At 55.5% G+C, this 13,444-nt stretch overlaps 1 protein-coding gene across 10 annotated transcripts in view; it reads left to right on the forward strand.

Annotated features, from left to right (window-relative positions):
• LOC105478319 (SH3 and PX domains 2A) overlaps nt 1-13,444 on the forward strand; it is a 250,954-nt gene that overhangs the window by 179,231 nt on the left and 58,279 nt on the right. For 5 of the 10 annotated variants that reach the window (XM_011735447.2, XM_011735444.2, XM_011735448.3 and 2 more), the window contains 2 exons: nt 4,868-4,912; nt 12,110-12,241. In XM_011735447.2, the coding sequence (XP_011733749.1) occupies nt 4,868-4,912; nt 12,110-12,241 (177 nt within the window). Of the gene's footprint in view, nt 1-4,867; nt 4,913-11,522; nt 11,576-12,109; nt 12,242-13,444 lie in introns of those variants that run through there. The other 5 variants (XM_011735445.2, XM_071069171.1, XM_071069172.1 and 2 more) reach the window with 2 other exon arrangements.

Consider the following 13,444-nt stretch of genomic DNA (forward strand, 5'->3'; position numbering starts at 1 on the left):
TTATACTTATTTATTTTGAGACAGAGTCTCACTCTGTTGCCCAGGCTGGATTTCAGTGGCATGATCATGCCCCACTGCAACCTCGATCGCCCTGGGCTCAAGCAGTCCTCCCACTTCAACCTCCAGAGCAGCTGAGACCACAGGCAATTATTTTTTGTAGAGATGGGGTCTCACTATGTTGCCCAGGCTGGTCTCCAACTCCTGGGCTCAAGCAATCCTCCCACAGTGGTCTCCCAAAGTGCTAGGATTACAGATATGAGCCACCATGCCCAGCCTTTATTATTATTATTTTTAAGACCAGTCAAATGCAGTAGTGAGACAGGGAGAAAGAGTGGAAGAAGTTTGACATGTAACTGACTGGGAACGGTTGAGATACTCACCATCTTCAGAGCAGCCAAGGACCCTCTCCTAACCTAGGCCTATCCAGGTGTTCCTATGAAGTCCTTGGATGTATGTGTGCTGGGTGGGGTAGGTTGTCCTTAAAGTCAGGGGCACCTGCAGTGTTGTTCTTTGGTTTCTCAGCATCACCTGGGCCTGTCAAGGATCAGGTTCAGCATCTAAGTGCCTTTGGGTCCCTGTATTTGGCCGGAATCTGCAGTCCCCTGGTTTTCTCCTGGCCTGGCTTATTGCTGGTATTGCGAGCAATGCCTTGAGGGACAGCCGTGGCAGGGACATGAGCACTGTGGGCCGTGTGAGGGAGGGACATGGCATGCCTGCCATTTCTCAGGAAACTACTGCTTTCGTCCCTAGCACTTACTCCTCTTCGTGTCCAGAGGCCTAATTCCCAGCCCTCCAAAACCTCCCCCAGGCATTACGCCATTTCAGTCTTAATCCTGCAAAGAAGGCAGGACAGGAGTTTTTTCACCATTTACAAAAGAAGGAACAGACGTTCAGAGATTTGCCAGCTATCCCAGAGTCAGCGAGCTAAGTGGCAAAGCCAGCACAAGAACCAAGGTTGCTTTTATTCTTGCTCCAGATCTCTGCCCTCTGTGCCTCCTGAATCATCTGCTATTTTGGACTTGGGTTGCCTCCATTGAGCCTGCATTCAAGTGGTTTTCCCAGGAAGGACAGTCCGTTTCTCTGGAAAGATTCATTTCTGCTGTGGTCCACTTGCGTTATGGAGACTACCAGTTTTCTGCCGGGAAGGTCTAGAATGTCAGACAACTGCCTCAGGCAGGCCATCAGACAGGAGCAATAGGCCCAAATGCTTAACTGTACAGATGTGAGCATTGAGGCCCAGAGTATTTATTTATTTATTTAGACAGAGTCTCACTCTGCCACCCAGGCTGGAGTGCAGTTGCGCAATCTTGTTTCACTGCACCCTCTGCCTCCCGGGTTAAAGCGATTCTCATGCCTCAACCTTCCAAGTAGCTGGGATCACAGGTGCTCACCACCATGCCCGGCTAATTTTTGTATTTTCAGTAGAGATGGGGTTTCGCCATGTTGGCCAGGCTGGTCTCGAACTCCTAACCTCCAGTGATCCACCCACCTCAGCCTCCAAAGTGCTGGGATTACAGGGTGAGCCACCGCCCAGCCGAAGCCCAGAGTATTTAAGCCACTTGCCCAAGGCCACACAGTGTGTTCTCAGCAAGAGCCAGGGTACAGATTTCCAGTCTGATGCCCTTCACTTTCCAGCAGGCCCGTGACCCTGCTCTGTAGGACCCTTGGTTCTGGGTGACCAGAGAAGGAGGCAGAGACAGGGGAAGACAGGAAGTAGTTGGTTCATGTCAGTCACAGCTGCTCACTTGGCTGTACCCCCACACTGCTCCTTCACCCCTATCCCTCTGTCTGTCCAACTCCCCATCTTCCCAGCCCTTAGCCAACAACCTTGTCTGCCTCCTGGCCCAGAGGGCTAGGGTTTATGAGCCAGGGGCTCTTCTCTGTTCCTTGTAATGAGGAAGAAGGGGTCCTTCCCACCCCTTGAGAACTTGCTAGAGTGGGCTAGAGAGAAGGGGGAGGGACTTTGAGTGGGAGCAGCAGAACTGGATTAATTCTGCAGGTCAGGGGACTGGGAAATAAATCATGTTTTAGAGAGAGGCTTCTTTTTAAAAAGACAGGCTTACTTCTAGTCTGCTTCCTATTTTCCTTTGCGGAGAGAGAGGCCTGCTTATGGGGACTAAAGGCGACAGGTGTGAGCTCTGGTTGTCTGCCCACAGGCCACATCCGGCCCCCTTTGTGGTTTTATAAATAAAGTTTTATTGGAACACAGCCCACTCATTCTTTTATGTATTGCCTTTGGCTGCTTTTGTACTATAAGAATAGAGTTGAGTAGTCTCAACAGAGACCATCTGGCCCCCAAAGGCTACAGTGTTTATTATCTGGCCCTTTGCAAGCACCTGTCCAGCAGAACAGGTCTTCTTGGGTTCTCTGGGCCCAGGCAAAACAGCTTTCCTTGGCTCACTGAAAGAGGTTAGCACTTCTCAGGTCTCCTTATGAAGAACCCAAAAGGAACCCAAAGTAGACAAAGTGGTCAAGCCAACTGAAGTGGAGAGTGGAGTGGAGAGAGGGCGAGATGGGGCTGGGATGGGCCTGGTACTAGGCCAGCTCGGGGGCATTTCAGGGCCTTGCAGCAGGCAGCCCGCTTGGCCACATCTCTGGGATGCAGCAGCAGGGAGCTGAAACTTCAGCAAGATGTGGGCACCAGGCAGCAACACCCACATTCTGAACCCAGACGTCTTTGGCCATACCAGCTTAAATCCTTGTGGAGGCCCTTGGTGTGTCTACCTTGTCTCAGCCCTACCAGGGCTTGAAAGCTGGGCCAGCGTTGCTTCTGCTCCCCAAGGAGGCTACTGACTGCTGAACCTGGGGAGGGGCTCTAACCTCAGATTTTGCCCTGTTTGTCTCTGAGTGAGGTCCCCTGGAGTCCCTCTACCTTCCATTCCAGATAACCCGGTGTCTGAGAGTGACCGTAGGGCAGTATCTCTAACAGGGTGCCAGCTTTTTCTTGGTGCATCCAGTATTAAACACTGCCTAGTTCTTGTCCTTGCAGGCCTGGGGCATGGTTTTCTGAGTGTCCCCAGAGCTGATTGAACCCAGGGAGGCAAACTCATGCTAACCACACTCATGGGAGTTACTGCTAGTGGCAGCTAACCATTATCAAGCACTGACTATGTAGTAGGCACTGCGCTGGGCACTATTACATACTATCTAATTGAATTCTCACAGCAACCCAGAAGGTAAGTATATCACGTCATCCAGATTTTTACAAGTTCAGGAACAGGCTCAGAGAGGGTAAGTCACTTCTTCAAAGGAGCAGAGCCTAGATTTGAATCCAGGCACTCAGACCCCAAAGGCCTTGCTAGACCTCTCCACCAAAGCCCCACTCTGCTAATTTACAATAGAACTGGAAGGGGGCCAGGCTTTCCAGTTCTACACCAGGAGCCAACCTGCAATTGGAAGGTGGCTTGCTGAGTGAGGGAAAGAGTCAGGTGCTTTAAATAGAGAGCAGCGTCAAGCTCTGATTAGCTCAGGCGTGTGTCCCTGCAAGAGATGGACACTGCTGTACTAGCTGTGTGACCTTGGGCAAGTTATTTAACCTCTCTGGTTCAGCTTCTTCATTTGCAAAATGGAGGGGATAATAGAACTCATCGTTGTAGGGTTATTGGGAAAAATACGAGTTACTATACGCAGAGTGCTCAGCCGGATGCTTGGCAGAGGGGAAATGCTGTGAAGTGTTTGCTGCTGTTTATCAGTACTCTCTGAATGGGTGAGGCCCCTCTCCTGGCAAGTGCCTGGTGGGCAGTGCCAGGGTTTGTCTCTCAGACCTGCAATCCAGCGTTCTTTTAATTGTCCCCACTGCAGCCAGTGCTTTGCTCCTTTGGAGGTGAAGAGCAGCCCAGCAGAGAAAGCAGCAGCCTGGGGATGCCGGCAGACCTGGTTCCATGTCTGAGAGTCATCCCCTGTAAAATGGGGCTAAAAATGCCTACCCACTTGATGGGGTTGCCGTGGGGACTAAATGAGTCACTGTAGTTCAACTGTGTCAGTGCTCTTGACATGGTAGCCCTCTTCTCTTCTATTCTAGAAATGCACAAACCATTGATTAGACCAAGAGCTTTCTGCCTCATTCAGATGTTAATGGTATCACATCTCAATCATATGTTCTTTATGCTGCTTTGATTTTGCTCCTTCCTCTTGGCAGGAAGACAACTCTAAATCCCATTTCACAGGTGAGGAAACTGAGGCTCAGATTGGACACCACTGTCTGAGCCTGGAATAGAGCCCTCATCTCTTCTGGTCACTCAAGGTCCCCATCCTTCTGCATTGGGGTTGGGGAGCGAGACTCCCTAAAACAGTGTTCTCTCTGTTCTGCTGGGGCCAATCTGTCTTCCTCAGTGGGTGGGGCTGCAGGAAGGGCTGGATGACACATCAGGGTCCAGTGGGTGTGGTGCCCCCAGGCCTAGAGATGGGTCCTGGGCACTCCAACCCTGACATTTGAGGTTCCGGGTCCAGGCCACTGAGCCCGCTGGCCTTTGAGGATCCTTGCAACCACCAGGCCCCGTGGGACCCAGCCACCCACATGGCCAGAAAGGAAGGGTGAGGCTGCCTTGTACAGGGCTGTGATAACCACGGGCCCCATTCCAGGGAGGATCGTGTAGGATTCTCTGTGCTCCAGAGGAGTCCTGCATTTCGGCGGACACCTCATTATCCCTGTCCCAGCCGGCTGTGTCCCAGCGCCTCTGTAATCACACGGGCCCACGCCCAACAGACAGCCCAGGGCCAGGAAATCACTCTCCTCCCTCCTCCGCCTTCCGCCTGCGGCTGGCCGAGCGCAGCGCCTGCAGCCACTGGCTGTGGATCTCCTGCCTGCCTAACCGTTCTCTCTCTGGTTCTCCTCTCCTGCTGCCGCTTGCTCTCGGGGACTCGGAAGTGTGGCTGTCCAGCTGGGCTGAGTCGCCCAAGAAGGACGTGACAGGTACTGCCCAGCGTATGTGCATGTGTGTGAGCATGTGTGTTCCAGGCCCATGTGCCCGGGAGCCGGTGCCTTCAGGCCCTGCGCATGCTTCCTGTGATGTGCAGCAGCTGTTTGCCAGCATGGCAGGGGGCCTTCCACTTGCTGTGCCCTCTGCCTCCCCCGTCAGATCCGAACGCGGGGCCCTTTGCTGAGTGATGACCACGTAGCTCAGCGTGTACGCACATGTGCTCTGGACCCAGGCTGTGTGGGTTTGAATTCCAGCTCTGCTACATCCTGGCTATGCTGCCTTGGGTGGGGTGTGTAACCTCCTTAAGGGGAAGCCATCCCACCTCGTGGGGAGCCTGGCATACAGAAAGTGCTCAGGCAGTGGTGGGGCTTTCGCCATCTTCAGCCTTATCTCAATTGGCCGTTCCAGTGAGAGAGCCAAGCCAAAGACAGTTCATCTCACTTCAGGAAGGTAAACTGAGGCTGAGAGCAGAGGGCCCTGGCACCCACGCCTCATTTCCAGTGATCTCACTGGGGAGCTGGAGATTTGGGGCAGGGGGTGGGGCAGGTCTGCGACTCACTGAAGATGGGTCGCAGCCCCCATGCCCAGCAATCCAGAGCTTGGCCTGCCTGGCTGAGATGGCCCTCAGGGACTAGGGCCTTGGCCTGTGTCTGGGAGGAGCTGGGCAGGAGTCAGGGACTTGCCTTCAGCCTTTGGTCTTACGGGACCATGGCAGAGAATCCTGGACAGCAGAGTTCTCAGCTTCTGGATGGAGATGGTCGGAGGAGGGATAGAATTTCCAGAAGGGTCTTCTATGGGGCCCCTCCGTTTTTGAGACTGTTACACACCCTAACCCTCTAGCCCCAAACCTGAGAGCAGAGGTTCAGGCTGGGGGAATAGGGGACAAAGCAGAAGGGTGGGAACTGAGTGGGGTGGTGGGGCTGGGCCAGCCCCAGGGTTTAGAGCCCAAAGTTCAGCCCCTCCTGCTGCTGTGGGCGGGGAATGGGAGGTGAGCGTGTTGGGAGGAGTCCAGAGGAGAAGAGAAGGCAGTGGGTCGGAGGCGTTGCAATCGTCCTTCTGGAGTTTCCTGTGACAAGGGCCTGGGCCTGAGCTAATCACTGGGCTCCTGTCCCTTTTTCCCCTCTCCATGCGCCAGTGAGCCAGAGCCCACTTGGCCCACAGCAATACATTTTATTCACCAAACGTATAGCGGAGGGGCCAGCAGTCCCAGTCCAGCCTGGGAGGAACCAGTTGTAAGGGGCTAGAGGGACTTTTGTAGGATGCCCAGGGTTGGGGAGTCGTGGGGAACCTGGGGTGGAGGCCAGCACAGGGTCTTACTAGCTCTGTGACCCTAGGGAGGACACTTAACCATGTCTCAAGATGGTCCCAGCTGTTTGGAGCAAGAGGCCCAGGGGAGGCAGTGTGGGCTGGGGGAAAACCCAGCCAGACTGCGAGTCCAGGGCCAAAGTCTCTCTGGGCCTTGGTTTCTCCATCTGGAGTGTTGGAGGGTTCTTTGAGATATGAGACAGGAAACTCAGAGGTAAGGGCTGATGCTGGAGATCCTTATAGATCAGGGGCCTCAGGTTGCTTAGCCTGGCATCCCTCCCGAGTAGGCCTAGGGGCTCTGAGCTGCCTCTCAATCCAGCTGGCAAGTACCCGTTGCCTGCTGAAGGTGGGGTCTGGGAGGGGCATGTTGCAGGGACACAACCCCAGGCCTCCCTTCCCCACCCTTCTCCTGGCACCTGCAGCCCTGGCACCGAGCTGCCTGCTGAACCTGTGGGTTCTGAGCCCACAAAGGAACCAACACCTTTGCTGCTCCCCAGATCTCCCATTCCCTCCGTTTGCTTTAAAATGACCATTTGTGGTTTCCATAGTACTTGAAGCCCCATCACTTCATTCCACTCTCAGAACAATTCCCGTGAGGTAGGAACTGCTAATTGTTCCTGTTTCCAGATGAAGCTAAAACTCAAGAGAGGTTACGTGTCCTCCCCAGGATCTCAGAGCTAGTAAGGGCAAAGCAGGACTGGACCTCAGATCTTTAGATTCTAATTCTAAGCATTTCCATCATGAATTTCAGGTAATTACTATGTCCCATGTCATGTCCTGTGGCACTAGTCCTAGGGTGTCGAGAGACTCTTGTCCAAGGCACATGGTTTGGTTGGGGAGCAATGCCCAACATAAAGTTGAGGAGGGAACAGAAGAGAGGGAACAAGAGTGACCAGGAGCCTCCTGGAGGGCAGAGATGCTTGGGGAGAACTGGGAAATTGGAATTGGTAGAGAGAAGGGAAAGCATTCCAGCAGGGGGCAGCAGCTAGAGCAAAGACTTGGAAAGTAAGAAGCTGCCTGGAGCAGTGGTGTTGGGTGTTGGCACCTAGTGGGTGCTCGATACATGTGTGTTGAATCATGAGTGATGCAGGGAATGGTGGTGTGGGGGACGGGGGTCAAGGAACTTGGGGAGCTCAGATTGGCAAGAAAGACTGGGCTTGAATTTGGCCTTTATTCTATAGGCACCAGGGAGCCATGGAAGGCGTTGGAGCATGGGAGTGACTTGGCAAAAGCCCAGTTGAGAAGTTTAAGTTGGCAGCCAGAGTTCCATCCAGGTGGTAGTTAAAGGAATGCAGATGTGAGGCAAGGGTGGGGCAGGGGTCCAGGGGACCCCCAGGACCCCAGCAGGTCCAACTAGGGGCTCTGTAATAAAGCATAAGGTTCCATCCCTGGATGAGACTCATGCAAAGGCCCCTTCCAACCCAGAGAGGCTCTGCTGTCTAGAAGAGGTACACCCCTTCTCCATGCTCCTGCCAAGCACTCCTCATCTAAAGACACCAGGCTCCCTCCACTGCCCCCTCCTCACTCAGGCAGACTCCTCCAGCCCCCAGTTCTGCAGGCCTTGGCTGGAAGGGGATCCAGAGTGGCCTCTGTGGGATGACATCATCGCCCACTGCCTGCCTGGCCTGCAAGTGGTTTCTCATCTGGATACCTGCTCGCAGCTCCCGCCCGCCCGGCTGCCCTGGCCAGGGAACACCCTAAGAGGCAGCTGCCAGAGGGAAGAGCTGGGAGCCTGCCTGTGCAGGGGGAGGGAAGGGCAGTCAGAAGGACAGAGTATCCGTGTGTCCATCCCACAGCGTTTGGAGTAGCTCCTGAGAGGGGCCAAAGCCTGTCTGTGCTTTCCAATACCTAGAGAACGTTTCCTTAACTTTTCTACCTGTGTCCCAGAGAGTCAGCCTTCAGGAAGCTCAGGCCAATTTTCCAGGAAAATGGTTGGAGGAAGGGGTGTGGGGGTGTGGATTTAACTCAGCTTTGAAACCCTGCCTCAGATTTTCTTGGCTTGGATTAAAATGAGCTGATGTCTGTCCACTCCCCAGCACCTCCTGCTCGTCCTCCTAGCATCTTCTGGCCACAAAGCTGGGGCTCCTTGCTCCTCTTTACCTCGATTTCCCCATCTCCCTTTCTCCCTTCGAGTTTGGCTGTCTCATTTTCCTGTATTTCCATATCAGAGTCGAGGTATTCATATTGACTCCACAAACCAGTGAGTCCCTCTGTTCATCTTTCTGCCAGTTCACGCGTTTCACTGGTTCATTTCACACTGACTGAGTGCCTGCCACCTAACAGGCACTGTGGTCTGGTCAGTAGAGGTGGCAAGAGTCAACTGGAAACCCATACTCTAGGCCAGGCACAGTGGCTCATGCCTGTAATCCCAGCACTTTGGGAGGCCGAGGCAGGCAAATCACTTCAGCTCAGGAGTTCAAGACCAGCCTGGCCAACATGGTAAAACTCCATCTCTACTAAAAATACAAAAAAAATTTAGCCAGGTACGGTGGCGGGCACCTGTAATCCTAGCTACTCAGGAGGCTGAGGCTGGAGAATTGCTTGAACCCGGGGGGCGGAGGTTGCAGTGAGCCGAGATTGTGCCACTGCACTCCACCCTGGGCAATAGAGCAAGACTCTGTCTCAAAAAAAAAAAAAAAAAGAGAGAGAAACCCATACTCTAGTCTTTATTAAGCAGCAGCTGTGTCCCAGGTATCTGGGATGTAATGGGCCCTTCCCTGGGAACCAGGTGCCAGTGGCCCATTGTAGGCCACATACAGTGCGGAAGTTAAGATCACAGCAGTGGTGTCAGGTGGGCTTGGGTTCAATCCCAGCTGTGTGACCTTAGGGAATTCACTTACCCTCACAAGGCTTGCTTTGCCCATGCGTAAAATGGGGCCATCACAGGACCTACTGTACGGGGTTGCTCTGAGGATTGGACAAGGCAGCTACATGCTGTCGGGGGCCTCCAAGTCAGCACTGATGAAGGCTTGCTGTCACTCCTGCTATGATCTGGGCACATTCAGGCCTTGTGGGCTCTCTAACATGCCACAGAACTCTCTGTTCTTCTGTTTGTTGCTGGAGCCTTTCTTTCCCACTCTTCTCATCCAGTACCCCCACACTGGGAAAGGGGGCCCCATTTCTCATAGGGCAGGGATGGCCATTTTTGTGCCAGGTGCACTTAAGAAGTGCTGTTGGCCACAGAGACTCCAGGCATGGAACAGGCACTGCCCGTCCCCCTAGGGGCACAGTGGGAGGTAGTCCGTCAGTGCAGCACCCGGCACTGCCTCTGCCCAGCTGGCAGGGGCAGGCACAGAAGCTGGCACGCCTAAGTACAGAGGCGGGGCAGGCCCTGCTGCCCGGCTGTTGGTTGCATTTCTGCCTGAAATATAATCCCTGCTTTAGCAGGGCTGCTCGGGACTGTGCACGTGCGAATGTATGTGGCACACTCAGCTGTGCAGGGTCCCTTCTGCTTCTCCAAAGGGCTGAGATGGCCCTGCAGGGCCCACACCTCATGGGAGAAAACTGCCGGGGGCAGTGGGTTTCTTTCCCTGGAAGGAGGCCTCCCCTTGGGATTTCCTAGAGTTCTGTGGCCATTGCCGTCTGCCCTAGGTTGGAGGGAGCCTCCCCCCACAGAAGGACCCCAAAGATCTAAGTAGTGTTTCTTGCTCCAGGGTGCCCACAAGCACCATAGGGACACAGAGGGGATGTCCAAAAACTACTCATGCCTGAGTCCCAGACCAAAGAAACCTGTCTCTCTGGAGCCCAGCATTAGTACTTTTAAAAAGCTCCCTGGGTGATTCTGTGCTACCAAGTTGAGGATTATTGTGCTAGAAGAACCAGACTGATGGGAACAAATCAGAGGCAGTTATTCCGCAATGGAAAGACAGATGGGCTTGGGCCTGAACAAAATCATACTGAGTGAATGTGCTGTTCTTCATAGCAGCTGTAGGAGCTGGAGTCATCTCCTGCCTGCTCTAGAGGGACCTCTGGTTAGTCTTGTGTGAAATGGAAAGATAAGGGGGATGTTGTGGGCATGAAATGGGGCAGTTAATGTGCCTGGCACATCACATTTGCCAAATCAAACTCAGGCGTGTGGGAAATGTGGCTGTAGGCTGAAGCACCAAGGGGGCTCTGTGGAGCTTGGAGATCCTCAGCAATTTTTATAGCCAGGCTAGTGACATGAAGCCCCCTAGCCTTCAAGGAAATTGGCAGACATATAGTTTATGCCAGTCGCAGTGGCTCATGCCTGAAGTCCCAGCACTTTGAGAGGCTGAGGCAGGAGGATCACTTGAGCCCAGGAGTTCAAGACCAGCCTGGGCAACAAAGTGAGACCTCATCTCTACAAAAAATAAAAAAATTAGCCGGGTATGGTGGTGTGTGCCTTTGGTCCCAGCTACATGGGAGGCTGAGGTGGGAGGATTGCTTGAACCCAGGAGGTCAAGGCTGCAGTGAGCCATGATTGCACCACTGTACTCCAGCCTGGGCGACAAAGAGAAACCCTGTATCAAAAAAAAAAAAAAAAAAAAGTACTAGGAATTCCCTTTGGGCTGGGGGTGGTCTGAAAAGGCTTCCTGTAGGAGGTGACTAGTCCATCTCTGGCTAGTGGATCCTTTTCACTCCTAGCTAAAAGCACATCATATTTTAAGTGTCTTATCCCCACGCCCACCCTAATAATGGTGATGGGAAGAGTTGAAGTGCAGAGGTTTAAGCAGCATCCAATGCCATACAGCTAGGAAGCTAAGAGAGCACCCAGCCTGTCTGCCTTCCTGCCTGGTGCCTGCTTAGTGAATGTCGTGCTGGTCCGGTGGCTGACAACAGAGAAACTGCTTGCTCCTTGGAGTCCGCCTGCCCTCCCTCTGCTGCACCCATCTTTTGACCCCTCAAGCCCCTCAAACTGCCAGGGGCCTGACCACAAGCCCCGGCACTGAAAGGCAGAGAGAAACTGAGTCAGTCTCTGCAGCCAGAGGGCCCTCTCTGGAAGCAGGGCTGGGGGCAGGCCTGAGCCTGGTCCGACTGCACCCGGCCTGGGCTCAGTGGCAGCGCCTGGGTGAGTCCGAGGGGTAGGAACCTAGCGAACTTGAAGAAAAGTTGGCGGGGGGCGGGTTGGGCTCGCCAGCCGCTGGCGCGGGGACTTTCTTCTTGGGTTTCAAGTAAACAGTCTGGGCCTCCTCCCCCTCCCCTGCCTCCACCCCCGGCTCCTCATTCGACGGGTCTCATGTGTTTCTATTTAAGGGTTGCGAGTAAACCCCAGTGATTGGCGGCCTCAAACCCTCTTGACTCCTCGCCTGGGCCTGGGCTGCGGAGAAGCTCTCTCCCGCTCTCTCCTCTCCCTCTCCCGCCCGAGGGAGCAGGGCTGCCTTTTCTCTCGGGTTTGCAGGGGTTGGGGGCAGAGGCTGGAGCCTCCTGCTTGCCTTTCCTTTGCCTCTGGCCTCAGCCCTCATGGGCCGCCCACCCGCTGGCTCGCCGCCCTCCCCGATGCCCCTGCCGGCCCGAGAGGGAGGCCGGAGAGACCCCGTGGGCCCCAGGCCTCCCCGCAGGCTCCCTCATGCCGGGCTGTGACTAACTCATCGCAGCACAAGGCTTCTTCCTGAGCTTCCTTGGCCTCGGCCTCCGCCTCCGCCTCCGCTCTGCCTCTCTCGTTCCTCCTCCTCCTGCCCGTCCCTTCCCCGGCCCCCTGGCTCCCCATGTCCCCCGGACCCCGCGGTGCAGCGGGCCGGTGTGGGGCCTTGCTATATGGCCTGTCCCTGGCGCCCTGTGAGCTGCGAGCCCCGGCTGCGGGCTGCCCCTGGGAGCGGCGCTGGCGACAGAGCAGCCACCCCCGAGGAGGCCGATGGACAGGGGGCGCCCCGGCCGCGGGGCCATGGCCGGCCGCTGGCTCACCGCGTGCTTTCTGCCCTCGCCAGGTGCCGACGCCACCGCCGAGCCCATGATCCTGGAACAGTATGTGGTGGTGTCCAACTATAAGAAGCAAGAGAACTCGGAGCTGAGCCTCCAGGCTGGGGAGGTGGTGGATGTCATCGAGAAGAACGAAAGCGGTGAGTGCCCTGGCCGCTGGCCGTCCACTGGGGTTCCAGTCTGGCCCCCTGGCCAAGCTGGTTTTTGTTCCTCCCTCCTCCCCCACCGCTGCAGCTATACGTTATTTCCATCTGGCAGAGAGAGGGCCGAGGCGGTTGAAGTTTCCCCCTGTTGGTTTGGGCTGCAGGCCAGCAGTTTGCCTGGTGGTGGAAGAATGTCTCCTTTGCTCCGGGTAATTAACCAGCCTGTGTTAATGCACGTTCAGGCACAGCGCAGGAATAAGTGACCAGCCCTGCTGGGGTCCCTGTGCCCTCAGAGGCCCGTGGGGCAGTGTGCTCTCAGCTCAGGAATGCCCAACAACAGCATCCTCCATACGCCACATTCTGAGCCAGGGTCCAGGCAGGGGCAGGACAGCTGATGGGGAAGGCAGGCCCTGCTGTCAACGTGGGGTCCAGGGTCTCCAGGTCCCTGGCGTGTTGTCTGAGGAAGGGCCAGGCCTGTGGGCGTTGGCTGGGGTCTGGTTGGGGAGCTGACTGCCCCCTGCCGAGCTGGAGGCCCCAGGACCTGGAAAGCAAGCGCAGTGAGGGGGATGCAGCCAGGCCCAGCCAGGGCCGGGCAAGGTCCCAGACTGACAGGGGCTGTGCGGACAGCTGCCCAGGGCAGCTGGTTCTCAGGGTGCCACGGAGGGTGCAAAGGTACCTTGGTGTCCCTGGCAGCAGGAGTCGTGGCAGGTGAAGAGAGGAGAGCCCAAGCCTGTCAGTCCAGGCCTGTTCGGCCCCCAGCAGAGCCAGGCATGGGACTCGAGCCCAGGACAGCCATCAGCCCACAGCCTCCCAGGGCTTGCATGGGTTTCTGGGGTGTTTTGTTTCAGTTTCAGTTTGCTGCAGGGAAGGCCCCTGTGCTCAGAGCCTCTCTGAATGGTGTTTGGTGGATACTTCCAGAGGGCAGGAGCCTGTTCTCCTCTCCTAGTCCCACTCTGTGCCTTGCCAGTGTTTAAACCCCAAAGGAAAGACAAAGCATGTTTAGGACGGCAGTGCCTGCTCTGTAGAGACAAAACCGAGACACAGGGAGGTTGCGGGGAAGCGAGTCTCCTGAGATCCGAAGCAGAACCCTGTGCCTCCAGGTGGCCAGGAGCTGTGGGGATGCTGAGGAAATCCCAGTGGGCCTCCTGGGGGAGGTGGGTGCAGGCTCCTGCCACCGGTGGCTCCGGGGAGCAGGGCTGT

Source organism: Macaca nemestrina, chromosome 9, assembly GCF_043159975.1.
Source record: "Macaca nemestrina isolate mMacNem1 chromosome 9, mMacNem.hap1, whole genome shotgun sequence".
NCBI classification, from domain to species: Eukaryota; Metazoa; Chordata; class Mammalia; order Primates; family Cercopithecidae; genus Macaca; species Macaca nemestrina.